The sequence below is a fragment of the Erythrolamprus reginae genome, chromosome 1, assembly GCF_031021105.1.
Source record: "Erythrolamprus reginae isolate rEryReg1 chromosome 1, rEryReg1.hap1, whole genome shotgun sequence".
Taxonomy (NCBI): Eukaryota; Metazoa; Chordata; class Lepidosauria; order Squamata; family Dipsadidae; genus Erythrolamprus; species Erythrolamprus reginae.
The window spans coordinates 357,945,570-357,962,477 of NC_091950.1; the positions used below are offsets into that span (position 1 = coordinate 357,945,570).

The following is a 16,908-nucleotide window of genomic DNA, read 5'->3' on the forward strand; positions in this document are numbered from 1 at the left end:
CGCTGAAAGGGTGTAATTTCCCTCCTACTGGCTGTGCCAAGGCAAAGTCATTTGGGTCGTTTGAACCCACGCTGGCTGGAGCCACGAAAGGGGCGTCTGTTGGACTGATAACCTCTGGTCCTGTCTGGGAAGGAGGTACGGTCATTCCTATAGGCATTTTGGTTGTAATTGCCCTGGGGAAAGGACCTAAATTGCTGGTTTGACCGTGAGGTATCCCAACGAAAGGACTGACGTCGATTGTACGGAGTCTGACGACGATCTTGACCCCTCTTGGACCTTGGAAGTATTTTCCGTTTGTCCTTGTCCTCTATGAGGACTTTTTCCAATATGTCTCCAAAGAGTTGAGACCCCTGAAAAGGCGATGATGCCAGGCGCCATTTAGATTTCGTGTCTGCTTGCCAGCTGCGTAGCCATAGAAGTCGGCATGATGCGAGGGTGGCGGACATCCCTCTACCCGCGAACTTTGCAGCATGTAAGGTGGCATCAGCTGAGAATTCTGCTGCAGCCAACAACTTACTGAGATCTTGGCGCATCCGACCGTCCTCTGGCCCTACGCGAGACATCATATCCTCGATCCAGACGATGGAGGCTCTATTAAAAAAGGAAGCAGCCGCTGCTGCCCTAAACCCCCATCCGGCCATCATGTGGGTCTTCCTGAGGAGAACCTCAGCCTTCTTGTCTTCTGGCTTCAAATTGTCTCCCATCTCGGCAGGGACCAGAGCGTTGGAAACCAGTGTCACTACTGGTGAATCTATGGGAGGAAACTGTAAGAGGGCCTCTACTTCGTCGTCAAACGTGTAGAACTTCCTCTCTATCACTGATGGTCCCTGGGCCGCAGCTGGATATTGCCACGGTCTCTTGATACTTTGCACAAAAATTTCAGATGCCGGAACATGGTCTGTTTCAGGCTTAGGCTCTTTTAATAGAGTAGAGGATCTTGATGGTACGGCCTGAGATGGTTGGGCCGGATCCTTCAACTCCATTGTCTGTTTTGCTTTATATAACAGAGTTCTAAATGAGGATTGTTTGAACAGTCCAGCTACCAGTGGCTGTTCTGGAGGTGCCTCATCCTCAGACATATCGTAGTCTTTGTCACTATCCTCCATTAATACAGGCTCCTCAGTCACTGATCCTAAACCTGAAAGGGGCGGTGCAGACCAGAGGTCCCGGGTTGGTGCTTGTCTTGGTTGTTGAGGCCCTTGTTGAGCTCCAACCGCTATGCCCTTTGTATAGACATTAGTTAGTAGCTCCTGAAAGGCCGGTGGCATATCCTGCCACATATCAGGTTGATCCCTGAACCCGGCAGCTGTAGGAGTGAAGGTAGCTGCTGGAACCGCTTTGGCCTGAGGGGAGAAACCCCACACTGGTCTCTCCTGGCACACTGATCCCGGCCTGCTTCTGGGTGCCTGCAGCTGAGCAGGAGTTGCATGATCAGGGGACCAGTCTCTATCCACCCTCTCCCTTGGGGTATGTGGGTCAGCAGCTACATCAAAGCCCAGTGGTGGTCCTGGTTTGGCCAAAGGAGCACTATTGAGGGCTGCCTCTAACCTTTGCTCAAGGGCCTGAATTCGCCTCTCGGCCTCCTTGATGGCTGAGGAAGATGATTGGGAGGATTTTGCTTTGACCTTCCCCTTTTCCTTGGGCTTGGGCACCGAAACAGAAATGGCAGAACCCGAGGCTGGGGCTGGATCTGGATTGCCACAGACATCCATTGTACTCACGGTGAGGTAAGAGAAGATGGTAACGAAAGGCAAGGAAAGCACGGAGCTTTAATTATTGCTGCTTTTTACCACTTGCAAAAACACCTCAAAATGGCCTCCGGTGCCTGCCCTGAAGGGCGCATGCGTGACCCAGCCCTCCCAACTGCTCCTCGCGCCTAAATGAGGCCGTTGAAGAAAAACAGGTTGGGAGGGGGAGCGAGTCATTCCCGCCAGCCGTCCAAAATGGCGGGCGCGGGTTGCCGTTTATTAAAAAGAGGCGCGAAAAGGGCTGCTTGCCCTACAGCCTCTACTGCCGCCTTAAAACGTGGGGGAGATCATGCCCTCGCATTCCCCCTGGCTCGGGTGACCGCCAAACAGGTATTAAGTAGGGTGCTCGCTCTCCTGTCTCTCCTGTCACCCGGCCTTTGAATTGCGCGCGCGCGCTCGGCCGCCGAACATATGGTCGGCGGCAATTAGCTCTTTGAAGTCTGCCGCGTTGTTCTGAAGGCAGCGGCTGCGGCGCTGAACTCCGTTTGAATTCGCCTCTCGGTATTCACTTTAGCTCTGTGAGCCTTTTGACCAGGGAATTCTCTTTTCTTCAGGGGAACTCCGTGTCCCCGAGCCTCCCAGTGGGGGGGGCGGACCCCCCCACCTTCGGCTCCCAGCCGAGTTTGGCCACGGAGGCCAGTGACACCAGGCTGATCCCCTTGTGGGACGGTACCCTCTATGAGGGAAGAGGTCTCCTGGGGAAATTCGATGGGGGAATCTGCCCACGGAGGGTAGAGACCCCTTCCAACTTCTGTAGTACCTGAAGAAACAGGAAAACAAGAAGAGAAATAGTTAAAACAGTTAAAAAACAATTTAAAATAAAACATTTCTTTATTACAACAAACTCATACGTCTCGTTACATTGACTGAGTTTTTAAAACTGAGCTCACTGGGGGCAGGCAAGGGGCGGTGCCTAATATTATGCTAATTTTAAACTCAGTCTCGACCAATAGGATTGAGAATAACCCATATTGGACTCTCCTTCCAGATGCAATGGAGAATAACCAATTCGCGAACGCCACATACATTAAGCCATCCTCCAACTACAATTCACTCCTACACCATATAAGGCTTCTTCTCATGACTTCCCTATAGATAATTAACGGAAGCCTTTTCCTGGATTGTGTGTTTACTGGTGATTAGCAAAGAAATGAGAGTAAGGCATATATTTCCTTATATGGAAGTTAGCTATAGGTTTTCTTCATGTTGCATACCAAGTTAATTGCTTTCCATACATGGTCATGGATTCTGCAGCTTGCTTACTCAGCCTGGACTTTGCTGCCTTTCCATAGAGGAAGAATTACCGTATTTTTCGCTCCATAAGACGCAGTTTTTTTCCTCCCAAAGTAGGATGAAAAATCAGCCCCGTCTTATGGAGCGAAGATGCAGGCAGGGAGGGGGGGGAGGCGCTGGAGCAGAGGGGGGGCGGCGATATACAGTAGAACCTCGACATACGAATTTAATTGGTGCCGGAAGGAGGCTCGTGAGTCGAAAAGCTCGTATGTCGAAACATTGTTTCCCATAGGAAACAATGGAAAAGCGATTAATGCGTGCAAGCTGGATACTACAGTACTGGCAGCGAACTGGAGCAGCAGCTCCGCCTGCGTCCTGGGAAAGCGGCCGCCCGGGCCGAGTGGATGGAAGGAGCCTGGCGGCGGGCGGGGCTTGGCGGCGGGTGGGACGCGCGAGGGAGCGAGCGATCCGGCGTGTCGGGCTGCCCGGGAAGGCGAGCGGTGCGCGGTAGGCGCGGGGACGGGGACAGGGGGGGAATCGTCTGAACGCGGTTCCGAGTTGGGGGTTCGGGGGGGGGGTGCTGGCCGGCTGTGATCTTTTAAAACAGCCGCGCCGCTTCCCAGCTGACTCCTGAAGCCAAAAGCGAACTTCCGCACTTCAGGAGTCAGCTGAGAAGCGGCGCGGCTGTTTTAAAAGATCGCAGCCGGCCTGGGGGGCTTTCCAGCACCCCCCCGAACCCCCAACCCGGGTTCGGGGGTGTGTGCTAGGAAGGCCCCCAGGCCAGCTGCGATCTTTTAAAACAGCCGCGCCGCTTCTCAGCTGACTCCTGAAGTCAAAAGCCAAAGGCGAACTTCTGCGCTTCAGGAGTCAGCTGAGAAGCGGCGTGGCTGTTTTAAAAGATTGCAGCCGGCCTGGGGGGCTTCCCAGCACCCCCCGAACCCGGGTTGGGGGTTCGGGGGGGTGCTGGAAAGCCCCCCAGGCCGGCTGCGATCTTTTAAAACAGCCGCGCCGCTTCTCAGCTGACTCCTGAAGCGTGGAAGTTCGCTTTTGGCTTCAGGAGTCAGCTGGGAAGCGGCGCGGCTGTTTTAAAAGATCGCAGCCGGCCTGGGGGGCTTCCCAGCACCCCCCCGAACCCGCTTCCCAGCTGACTCTTGAAGCCAAACGCGGAAGTTCGCCTTTGGCGTTTGGCTTCAGGAGACAGCTGTTTTAAAAGATCGCAGCCGGCCTGGGGGGCTTCCCAGCACCCCCCCAAACCTCTAAAATCTAGGTGCGTCTTATCAGCAGGTGCGTCTTATAGAGCGAAAAATACGGTAAGCTTTTATTCAGCACTCAATTAGGCTAAAATATCACTCTTCAGCAATATTCCATTCCAAATTTCAGTGCCTATAAACCTATGATTACAACACTCCGGGTCACAGCTATAAAGCATTGTCATTTTGTGGACAATGCTTTATAGCTTTGGAGATGTATCTTCTTAGTAGCTACACTTTTCCTGTAGTACAGTATTTGCCCTGAAGTTCATATAATACCTACTCTGGATTTTTATGTAAAGCTTTAAAATGTGTCCATGGGACAGAATGGGATGATGTATGTACATGCATGATTGCTCATGTTATTGTCTCAGTGCATGCTTATAAAATAGCCACTCAGATAAGACACAATTTATATATTGGGCACAGATATCGTTTATCTGTTTAATTCTTAGCTATGCAATTATAATGGATTGTCAGAATAATCTTGAGAGACAGGAGGGAGGGCTACAGCCTAGAGGTGTTAAACTCATGGCCCATGTGCCAGATGCACCAAACACTGGCTATGCCCGCCCCCATTTTAGTGAAAGGGGAAAAGTGACAAGACGACAATGTGACACCTCACGTTTGACACCCCTGGCCTAGACAATGATCTGATAAGAGAAATCTGAATGCAAAATTGGAGGTGGAGAAAGTGTCTCAGAGATGACCTTCCGTAATTTTCTGGATTGTAATGACAGAGGAAAGGGAAGCACTTTCCGACTTGCAAGATTCTGAAACTAATGGTAGTAATTAATATCAGGGGTGGGTTCTAACTTACCTCACTGCCAGTTTGCTTCCTTTTTAAACAGACTCAGCTTCTAGCAAAGCCTGCCTTGGGCACGAGGGCCCAATCACTTTTTCTCACACTTATGAAAAACTTGTGCAAGACTCTGGTACCATAGGAGGTGGGGAGCATTTTCAATGCAACTGATTGTAAGTTTCATGCAGCAATTGATTCCAGGTAGCAGTTTCTGAGTACAGTACAGTGGAACCCCGACATAAGAGCTGCTCTACTTAAGAGCAACTCGAGATAAGAGCTGGGAGGGGAGAGATATTTTTGTTCTACTTACAAGCCCAAATTCGAGATACAAGCGCCAAGGAGCTGTCTCCTGAAGCCAAACGCTAACTTCTGCGTTCGGCTTCAGGAGACAGCTGCGAAGCGGCGCACGTGTTTTAAAAGGTTGCAGCCGGCCTGGGGGGCTCGGGGGGGGTGCTTGCAGCTTTCTTTCTTGCTCTTTTTCTTTCCCTCTTTTACCTTCCCTTCCTCTATTTCTTCTTTTATTTCTCCTTCCCACCTTCTTCCCTCCCTCCCTCCCTTCACTCATTCCTCTCTTACTCTCCCCTTTCATAAGTTTCCTTGCTTCCTTCCTCTGTTCCTGTCCCTTCCCCCTTTCTTTCTTTCTTTCTTTCTTTCTTTCTTTCTTTCTTTCTTGCTTTCTTTCTTGCTCTTTTTCTTTCTCTCTTTTACCTTCCCTTCCTCTATTTCTTCTTTTCTTTCTCCTTCCCACCTTCTTCCCTCCCTCCCTCCCTTCACTCATTCCTCTCTTACTCTCCCCTTTCATAAGTTTCCTTGCTTCCTTCCTCTGTTCCTGTCCCTTCCCTCTTTCCTTCCTTCCTTCCCACCCTCCGTCCATTCATTCACCCATTCCTCTCTTGATCGCTTAAAGCCGGTCCCTGGTGCAAAAAGGGTTGGGGACCTCTGTCCTACAGGATTGGGTGGCAGAGAAGTTGAACATATGTAAATTTAAAAGTTTAAGAAAGTTTACAAGTTAAGTGAAAGAAACTTCATTATTCATTTATATGTACATGTACATTTCTTCATTAAAAACATGTCTTTCTGCATAATTTAGACTAACTTTGTGAGTTTTTTGAGGGCTGGAACCAATTAAAATTATTTACATTAATTCCTATGGGGAAAAGTCGTTCGAGATAAGAGCTGCTCGACTTAAGAGCCCAGGTCCGGAACGAATTAAACTCGTATCTCGAGGTACCACTGTATTGGATTATCTATCTATCTATCTATCTATCTATCTATCTATCTATCTATCTATCTATCTATCTATCTATCTATCTATCTATCTATTGGATTTGTATGCCACCCCTCTTTGGAGACTCGGATTAACTGTGAAGATTTTTTTCCCAGCTTTTAATTTTAGGAAAATGTATTTTGTGTAAGTTATTATTCTATATTGATTTCAATTTTACAGTATTGCCATTTGGTTTTAGCATTTGAGCTATTTTTACTACAGAGTATACTACTCTGAAGAAGTATTTTGGGGTCAAAAAGCAATGTATAATTACCCTAATAAAATGCATAAATATATAATCAATCAAAATTGCTAGCATTATCTCCTTAATATCAAAACTACTCATTTGTTTTCTTCAATTTATGTAATTTCCAGAATGTCAGATAGGAGTAGACATAGACACCACAAAAATGTGTTTATGAAAATGGAATTGTCATGGCAACAAGAAAGAACTCAGAAATATTTTAAAAATAGCAAATTAACAGGAACCATTTATGCAAAATATATTCTTTTACAAGTACACTTAAACACTTTTTTCCTGTATGCAGAAAGGACAGCCGCATCATGCATTTAAATTATTTTAAAACTCATTTAAGATTAATTCAAGGCATGTGATTCTATTGGATAAATAAATATTTTTTTATCCACATTTTAAAGTATATTTTTATGCTGTTATGCATAGTATCTTGGGCAATTATTGTAACTTTCAACTTAGGCAAGAACTGCAATTCACAATTATTGTTATATTTTATCAGAGCTGCACTTCCGGAAGCTAACCAGTGCAAGCAGCAAACCAGCCCATCCAGCTAATGAACCCAACCAGCCAGCCACAGACCAATAGATATGGAGTTTAAGTCTTCAATGAAACACAGCAGCAGTAGGAAGTCTTGGAAAAACATATTTAATTCTTATTTACACCACTAATGTATAATATCTTTACTATACATACATTACACTAGTATCTTACTAGTATCTCACTACAACTATCTCGGTTATAATAACTCACAGGAACCAACAGATCAATATAGCAACTTCAGAGTACACTTCACACAGAGCAGGATCAGATATCAGAGAGAGCAAAGGAACGGAACAACAGCAAGCATATTTAAATACTTTTCACCTGATGAGGTTGCTGCATGCTTAATTGCCTCAGAATGACTCCGCATATGCTTAATCCTGACATATTTTTCTAAGAAAAGTTTCTATTTTTACAGCTATAAAATATTATTGAACTGTCGGGTGCAAGGAACAAGGATGACATAGGCAGCTGATCAGAATAGTGTGTTTATTGCTATTTGCCTATTAACAGGAACCTCACCAGATTCATACAGAGGTCTGGGAGTTGAAGTCCGCAAGTCTTAAAGTTGCCAAGTTTGAAGACCTCTGCACTAGAGAAACTTCTAGATAAACAGTACAAACTTTAGGGAGGGTATGCTTTCCTTCGCTCTCCCAGGAATTCCAGGCTACTCAGTCTCCTAACTTCTCCCCTCACTTCAGCTCCCGGTTCCACTATAGGACACATTTATCAGATTCAGATGAAATGTAATTTATACTTGTTACTTTTAAATAATCATCAATGACTGTAATAGTTAGCTTGAGCATAGTTTTTTTTAATACAAATAAATTATTCATGAGAGATTGTAACACCATTACAAATACAATTCTGCAACTACTAATTACATGCCATCTATTACCAGCTTGAAAACAAAATCTCTAGTTCTAGTAACAACTGCATTACAGTACATATTTTGCAATCAACAGATAAAAATTGTACAAATGATTTGCAAAACCAAGCTCAAGATGCATTTTTAATAAAGCTATCATACCAGAATTTTTAATTAGCAACTTAAAAATTCTTGCTGAAGAATAAAATATTCACATTCATACAAATATTTTGAACTATATTAGCAAAATAATATTTTTGAAGACAGATTTGATCAGTCTAATAAAAACACAGGTAGGAAGCCTGGTTCACTGCTCTCTTGCTATGATGATGAGTTAATATTAACATCTGAACTCTAAATAAATTAATCCAAATCTCAGAAATGCCTACATAAATTTCACACATGATGAGGATGGCTGTTAATTAAAAATTTCCTACAGGAAGGCACAAAATTGAGAGAAGCATTCCAATAGTGTAAGTGAAACATTTGTTATTCATAAAAAAAACCCTGACTTCAAAAACTGAACTAATTCATCATTTGTGTTAATAATAATTTGTTGGACAAGTTGGCTTACCTATAACATTAAATTAAGGGATCGTTCCACACCCAGCAGCTCCTTCAGAAACTCATTGGAAATGAAACTGGCTTAAGAAATTGCAATCTAGATTTTAATCTTTTTAGCTTTGGCAACCATGATTATTTATTTATTTACACTTACAGACTGGCAAATTTCAAAAGCTCTAGCTAGGAGCTTTATTTGGACAAGGATTACCAAGACCAGTGCTTCTTTACTCCTCATATCCATGCTAGGGAAATTCCTACTGCTCTTTTCTATAGTCTTTGATGACATTGAGTTTCCATTAATGGATCTTTTATATGAGGCATCCCTCAATTAATTTCCCTCTTGCATTTTGTACTTTGAGCTTGTTAGTCCCATCCAATGCCAGTGAACTGGTAACATTTTTCCTGTTGAGTTATATAATGATATGTGAAAGAGACCTTGGGAGATTGGGCAAAGATATGCAAGAAAGGCAACAGTTAAATAAGAGATAGCATACTCACAACTGCACAGTTCTCCACTTTCTTGTGTTGTAAATAGAATAGAATAGAATTTTATTGGACAAATGTGATTGGACACACAAGGAATTTGTCTTGGTGCATATGCTCTCAGCGTACATAAAATAAAATATACATTTGTCAAGAATCATGTGGTACAACACTTAATTATTGTCATAGGGGTCAAATAAGAAGTGAAGAAGCAATATTAATAAAAATATTAGAATATAAGCAACAAGTTACAGTCATACAGTCAACATGGGAGGAAATGGGTGAAAGGAATGATGAGAAAAACTAGTAGAATAGAAGTGCAGATTTAGTAGAAAGTCTGACAGTGTTGAGGGAATTATTTGTTTAGTAGAGTGATGGCGTTCGGGAAAAAATTGTTCTTGTGTCTAGAGGGAATTGAAATAAGTTGAAAGATTTTGTCAGTATAGCTTTATAATAAAGTAGAAGTCAATAATCTGATTACGATTCCTGCCAGGTTTATCTCACATGAAATCAAAGTCAATTTTGCAACTTTCCTATTGTCTTCCAAAGAGAAGGATTTCATGAATGGCCACCGTTTCCCAAGGAACTCTATTATCTGCTGAGCATCTGGGAGTAGCATTCATGAAACACCAGCAACATGCGGATGCACAGATGATCAATTTGTAGAATGCCATAACAACAAGTAACCCAACAGCTAGGGAAGAATTTGCCCCAACATATACCAGCACAACTTGGCACTCAGCCAATGATCCTGCATTCCCATGGGTCAATTATGTGGATGAATGAAGGATAATGTGTTCAATAGGTATGCAAAATATGAACTACAACTTTGAGGCAGCTTATCTCTATTATAATTGTACTATGGCTTAATGTTATCACCATGCTTGAAATAAAAAAGATTTTAGGAGAATAGAATAAAACAAGCAACTCTCAAATCCTGGCATCATTTTTACTTGATTCTAAATTCACCTCCCTTCGCCTCTTGTTTGAGGCGGGCAAAGTAGTGGATAAAGGAAATCAATTATATATATGTAGCATCCATTCAAAATAATTTTCTCTTTGCTAAATTGTAATATTGGGATTAGATTCTACTGAAAAAAGAGTTGCTAGATCAATTGACTAAAGCAAAGTAAAGCTATGGGTGAGCTTACCTCCAATTATTTTCCTATGCTTTTTGCTGTTAAAATACTTATTATGGGCCAAGATCCCTGCAGTTTAAGCCTGATGTATTGTTCTGCTGCAACCCATCTATGCATACTGAATATTGGTTGTCAATTGGTTTCTGAATGCAGTTCAAAGTGCTGTTGATAATTTTAAAAGGTTTACATATCTTGACTCCCACCTATAATTGTGGCTCAGCTGTTATATGCAGCCTTCCCCCTCCCCATCTTACTAAATTGGCTAATCCCCCTACTGAGCTTTCAGAATACAGGTAAAATTATCTTATTCTATTGGACATTTGTCATTAAAAATGCTGGGCGGCCTTATTATAAAATCCATCAAGAATGTTAAAACGTATCTACCATCGCCTTAGAATCCTTGGCTTCTTTCGATAGACAATCTATAGGTATTTAAGGCTTAGTTGAAATTAAATACAAGTTGTAATTACATACTGATAACACTTTGGTATAATCAATACCTTTTAAGCTTCTCCTTAAAAGTTTCATTGAAATAAAAATAGTAATCAATTATATAATAACCTCTGCGCTCTAAGGAAAACTAGATCAGGATATGCACGTCATGTAATATTTTGTTAATATGTAATGTATTAATATAAGCTATACTAACAATATTGAAAACTTGTCAGCATTTCCCCTTTCTTTCCTCAGATACTGAAAACGAAGCAATCATGTGTTCCTGTTTTCCAATGCTAAGTTAATGTTTTAGCAATAATAACTCTGTCTGGAGTCACCTATGTGTAAGTTGGGGGGATCCTATAAATTTAATAAATAAAATAAAAATGAATCATAGTTGTTGCATATTTACTTCCAAGATTATATTTGTGTTACTCTATAACAGATTTTTATGAAAATATATAAACACTATGATTTCTTTGTTTTGGACCTCTTAAATATTTGGGATAATAATTCCAAGAAAAATATTTTTGTTAGATGTGGTTACTATAAATTATATTAATAGTATCAGTGGTAACAATCATTGAAAATACCTCTGAGTACCTTGGGAAATAATAAATCTTGTGAAAGTGAATTTTGTTTCAATATTTAGTTCAATAGATTTTAAGAAGAATATGTTAATTCCATCCAACGTACATATTTTACACAAATCAATCAACAATTGATGGATTTTTAATAAAGAAATCAGGATGAAAGAACCCACAGTTATCTCTTTTTTATGTCTCAGCTAAAAATAGTGGGTTTAATTTTCCAGATTTTCAACTATACCATTCGGTATATACACTAACTTTTGACTTTCTTTGGAATGGAAATTATTTTGAATGTGAGCCTCTATGGGTAGAACTAGAAAACTATTATTTGGGCTTCTTTGAAATTCTGACAGGCATTCAGCTGTAATTAGTTTAGAAATTAGCTGTATTGAAAATAACAGACACCAAAACATATTACTAGGAATAAGATTTAAGTCTGATACTTCTCATGAGAAATTGACTGTCTGAAATAATTCCTAATTAAAGATAGTGCATGTAAAGTATTCTTTTTAAAAAGTTAACACTTTTAAATAGCTTATCACTGCTACTACTTTTAAGACTTTGGGAATGATATGAAAAGAATATATAACCTATCTAAAATTACTGAATGGCAATATTTATTTTCCCAATTCGATGCTTTTATGCTCTGGATTTTCGGAATGGTTGGTTGGTTAGTACCTTTTCATTTTCATATTGGAAAAAGTGGTACCTACAAGTTTGTGAGCATCTTTAATATTTCTGCATAAATGTGACCTAAAATCTTATGTATTCTCCATGCAAATCCTAAAATCTCAATAAAGAGAGCACAGTTAATCAAATGAGTCAAAAACATTGTATTTGTTCATTGATTTATTGAAGAAAATGATCCCAGCTATATACTTTATTTGTGTATAGCAAAAGGATGTGAATCTCTAAGATCGATTCATTTGGAGGAGAAATTACAGTCAGGTGTATCATTGTACTTATTGCAGAATCTGATAATCAAGCCTGTGTGTGATGTCATGCCTTATAAATAGTCTCTTCGTTCAGTGACCATTTAAAATTACGATGGCCTTGCCTGAAGGTCCCCTATGGTGACATGAGCAGAATTAACATGCTTCTGAATTCACCTACTATTACGATCAATTGCAGATATGTTGCAGCAGCTCCTCTGCCTATCTTCCTTCCACATCCCACCCTGCCAGGTCCCTGCAGGCTTTGAGCCTGCTTCTCATCCTGATGGATTTCACACCCTCCTCCCCAATCTCCATCACAGCTTGGTCACTTATAGATGTCATTGGGAAATAGCCTCTCTGCCACATAGCCTTCTTACATGGAGGCAGTGCGGCACTGAACCAGAAGTGGGCACTATTTTGGAAGCAGCTGCAATGAATTGTGGTCACTCTGAAATAGCACCTGTTTGCAGGATGCTTCCAAATAGTCTCTATAATGAATGGAGAGGCAGAGGGACAGATCAATCAGCTCTCTTTTTCAAATACAGAGCTTTAACTGCTGGCTTTCGTAGCTTAGGGCATAATCTTCGATTCGAATGGCATGGTTTTCTATGATACAATTTTGATACAAGGGGAAAGGGGAAGTCCTAGCTGGTAAGACAAGGTAATTATCATTTATGGAAAAGAGTCTTTAATGCATCTCCAGAGGAAACAATACAAAATATTCTTCACCGTATTTCCTTTGGAATATATGCCATGCATCATGGAGAGAGATATGAAGGTAGTCTTATAAAGCAACAGCACCTTATCGAGAAGGGATATAATATTTGGGAAACTCATTTAAGCTGATTGGCATTTCATAAAGTTAAAACGTAATTAAAATATAACAACTATTTAAATGAATTATTATCAACAATGTGCTGGTGTAATATCACACCATGCAAAAGAACATCTAGAGCCAATTCCATGGCAATATCCTTTGGCTTTTAAGAGATTTACAGTAGGATTAAACAGCATGCTATTTTAACAATTTAACAATGTAAAGTTTTATCTCACTCAGTGCTGTTCAAGGACACATTACCCTGTTATTTTGTACTCAAGAATCTTGCCAATCACACACAGTTGCTAGTATTTTCCATAGTATTTCTTCATAATTAAGGAGACATTATCACAATTTATCTTCTGGGTTGTTGTGGGTTTTTTTCTTAACAAACAGCCTCTAGTTCTATCATTCTAGCTATACTAACATTATAAATTTAAATAATTGGAAAATGTAACATTTCTCAAAGGAAAGGCAAAGAAAGAGAAATTTTGCTCATGAATAGCCAATATAGCTAAAAGAAAATAACCCATTTTTTTTTACAGGTTGTCATATCAAATGCAAGAAAGAGAAATACAACAGATGGGATTTTTGCTTCTCTGAATCTTTATATCAGAAGAGGTATCATTCAGCTATGAGATGACACTAAACATTTTTCAGTAATGTTATCTCTGATAAAACTGACTTCTGATTATGGATATTGACTCCCCCCCCCTCTAAATATTCCCACTCTGATGCCCATGCAAGAGCATTTTCACCACTCTTTTTCCACTTGAGAGGGACCTGTTTCATCATGTGAAATAGTTTTGTATTTCCACTAAATGGAAATTTTGTAGAGAATGGAGGCTGCTATTGAAGAGAACTTGGTGATCAAAAGGAAAAGCAAATAATGTAACACAAAAATGTTTTGCCTGGTGGTTACAGATCAACCTCACCAACTTTAAAAGAGAATGCCTAAGTTATTGCTACTATATACATTCTTGCAATTAAAGCAAAAGACGATTAACACTTCTTTCCCCACCTGTAGTTGTTCACGTCCTAACAAAAAAGCCAGAACTTGAGCAAGCCAAAGGCGTTCCTCGGCTTTTATTTGGGGTTCTGAATTCATTATTCTCAGAATAGACTTCTCCTGGCTCCATTCTAAAACATCACAATGAACTCAGGATAAACAACGCTGAAATCGGTTTACAAAATTCAAAACCCCACTACTTAGCAACAGTTACCAACTTCAATTAGTACTATTTTTAACAGCAGTTTGTTGGAAAGAAATTAACAGAGGATAAAGATGATTATAGTCCTTAGCTCCAGAACTTTGCAGAATCAAACTGAATACAGCTCTACCAATGCAGAATAGAATGGAATAGAATTCTTTATTGGCCAAGTGTGATTGGACACACAAGGATTTTGTCTTTTGGTGCATATGCTCTCAGTGCACATAAAAGAAAAATATACATTTGTCAAGAATCATGAGATACACACTTAATGATTGTCATCAATTTAAAAAATGGTTTTAGGCTTATATATTTGATCACTGCCAAAGAAAAAGACAGTCCTAGACCACATAAACTTACAGTCCAGAATGTGTGGAAATGGTGGAAGGTCTTAAGCATAAAATCAGGAAAGACTTCATGAACTCAATCTGTATAGTCTGGAGGTCAGAAGGGAAAGGGGGGACATGATTGAAACATTTAAATATGTTAAAGGGTTAAATAAGGTTCAGGAGGGAAGTGTTTTTAATAGGAAAGTGAACACAAGAACAAAGGGGCACAATCTGAGGTTAGTTGGGAAAAAGATCAGAAGCAACGTGAGAAAATATTATTTTACTGAAAGAGTAGTAGATGCTTGGAACAAACTTCCAGCAGCCTTGGTTGGTAAATCCACAGTAACTGAATGTAAACATGCCTGAGATAAACATATATCCATCCTATGATAAAATACAGGAAATAGTATAAGGGCAGACTAGATGGACCATGATTCTATGTTTCTATGTGTCTTTTTCTTTCCCCTTATAAGAAAATCCTGCAGGCTTCCCTTCAAGTGCAGCTATAAAGAAGAGTCATTACAGCCGTCAAACATGTGCGGACTTTCCTCTCTCTTCAAACGACTTCCCCGCACTAGCCTGACAGGCAGCTCGACTCGTTTGCAAGTGAACGTTTATAATACAGACCCGCTTTCCCCACCTCTCAAGTAACCGCGAATAATAACCAGGGGGGAAGAATCAAGCAGCTGCCCGAGAGTGACAGCGAAGGCGTCTGCCTAAGTGGCAGCTCCCCGATAAGCCCGTAAAGGGAAGAGACCGAACGCAAGAGGGAATATCCCGTCCTGCAGCTTCGCCGGACTGCACCTTCGCGCCTAAAGTTGCGCCTCGCTTACTGAGGAATTCCTCTGGTTTTGGGCACGTCCCGGTTCCCGCCTAATGGGTATTTCTCCCCCCCTCCTTTTCTTTGCAACCGGAGTCACGCGAGCGCCGCCTGGCGGGTGCTTCCATTTTGAAAGGGCAGGGGCGGCTTACCTAGTCCAGGTACGAAGGTGTTGAGGAACAAGCAGAGGACGGCTACGGGGAACGGCATGTAGGGGATGGCGGCGCGCAAGGGTCCCTTCTTCTCGCGCACTTGCACGACCACGCCGCCCGAGGAAGAGGAGGCGGCGGTGGCGGCGGCATTATTTCCTCTCGCGGCACCGCCAGCCGTCGGCCCGGCAGCGTCCCCTTCTTTGGGGCCATGCTCCATGGTCGCCCGCTTTCAAGCCGGAGCAGCGAGGAGCAGCTGCGCCCCCAGAGCGCCTCTCCCGCTTGAGTGAAGCTCTGAGCAGGAGTCGGCGTCGGTCCGCCTGAGGATGAGGAGGCGCCTGAGTGGAGGGATCTCCGAGACGAGACGCGCCCGAGCGCCCAACTACGCCGCTTGGAGAGACCGCGCTGCGCACGCTCTCGCCTCTCGCTGGTCCTCGCCGCGCGCCCGCTTGTCCCGCCCGCTCGAAGGCTAGGGGTCGATTTATGGCCTCGCTTATCTGCCCCTCCTCCTCCTCCTCAGGTCCCGTCTTCACGGGCTGCCTCCGACCACCACGTTAACAGAAGGAACTTGGCTTATTGTCACCTGTTGGGTTCCCCCCCTCGAGTAATTTTTTTTTAAAAGTTATGAAGTGCCCGCTATTGATTCCCTTTCCAGGGGACAGACATTCCGAGAGCGCAGTAGTTTTAAAGGGACAACTTATTATGCACTCCACACACGCAACGATGAAGTGTTTTGTCCTGGTAACTGTTGCGTTGTCTGAAGATGAAACGGAAGACCAACTCTGCCTCTGCAGAAAGGAATGAATTTTTCTTTTCTTTTCAGCTTGTAAACAGTAGCAATAGCATTTAGACTTCTATACTGCTTCATAGTGCTTTTACAGCCCCCTCTAAACGATTTACAGAGTCAGCCCAAGCAAGAGATCCTATATCATTTCAGACAAGTAACTGTCTAATCTCTTTTTGAAAACCTCCAGGGATGAAGCACCCACAGCTTTTGGAGGCAAACTATTCCATTGGTTGATTGTTCTCCTCATTAAAAACTTTCTACTTAGTTCTGGGTTGCTTCTTTCCTTGGTTAATTTCCAACCAATGTTTCTTATCTTAGCAATAGCAATTGCATTTAGATTTATATACTGCTTCATAATGCTTTTACAGCCCTCTCTAAGTGGTTTACAGAATCAGCATATTGCCCCCAACAATCTGGGTCCTCATTTTACCCACCACAGAAGGATGGAAGGCTGAGTTGACCTTGAGCGGGTGGTGAGATTTGACCTGCTGAACTACAGCTGAAGTAACCTGCCCTCTAACCATTGCACAATCCCGCCTCTAAACAGAGGCTCTAACCCTGATCGGGCCACTGAGTGCTCATGTTATAGGCGGTTCTCGACTTACAAGAATTCATTTAGTGACCGTTCAAAGTTGCAACAGTGCTGAGAAAAAAGTGATTATGACCATTTTTCACACTTAGGACT

The 16,908-nt window shown here is 42.1% G+C and overlaps 1 protein-coding gene across 1 annotated transcript in view; it reads right to left on the minus strand.

The window, feature by feature from the left end:
• Positions 1 to 15,903, minus strand: part of STUM (stum, mechanosensory transduction mediator homolog) — a 47,107-nt gene extending 31,204 nt beyond the window's left edge. The window contains exon 1 of the mRNA XM_070734321.1: positions 15,440 to 15,903. Coding sequence (XP_070590422.1) covers positions 15,440 to 15,656 — 217 coding nt within the window. The 5' untranslated portion in view covers positions 15,657 to 15,903. The remainder of the gene's footprint in view (positions 1 to 15,439) is intronic.
• Positions 15,904 to 16,908: the final 1,005 nt, after the last annotated feature.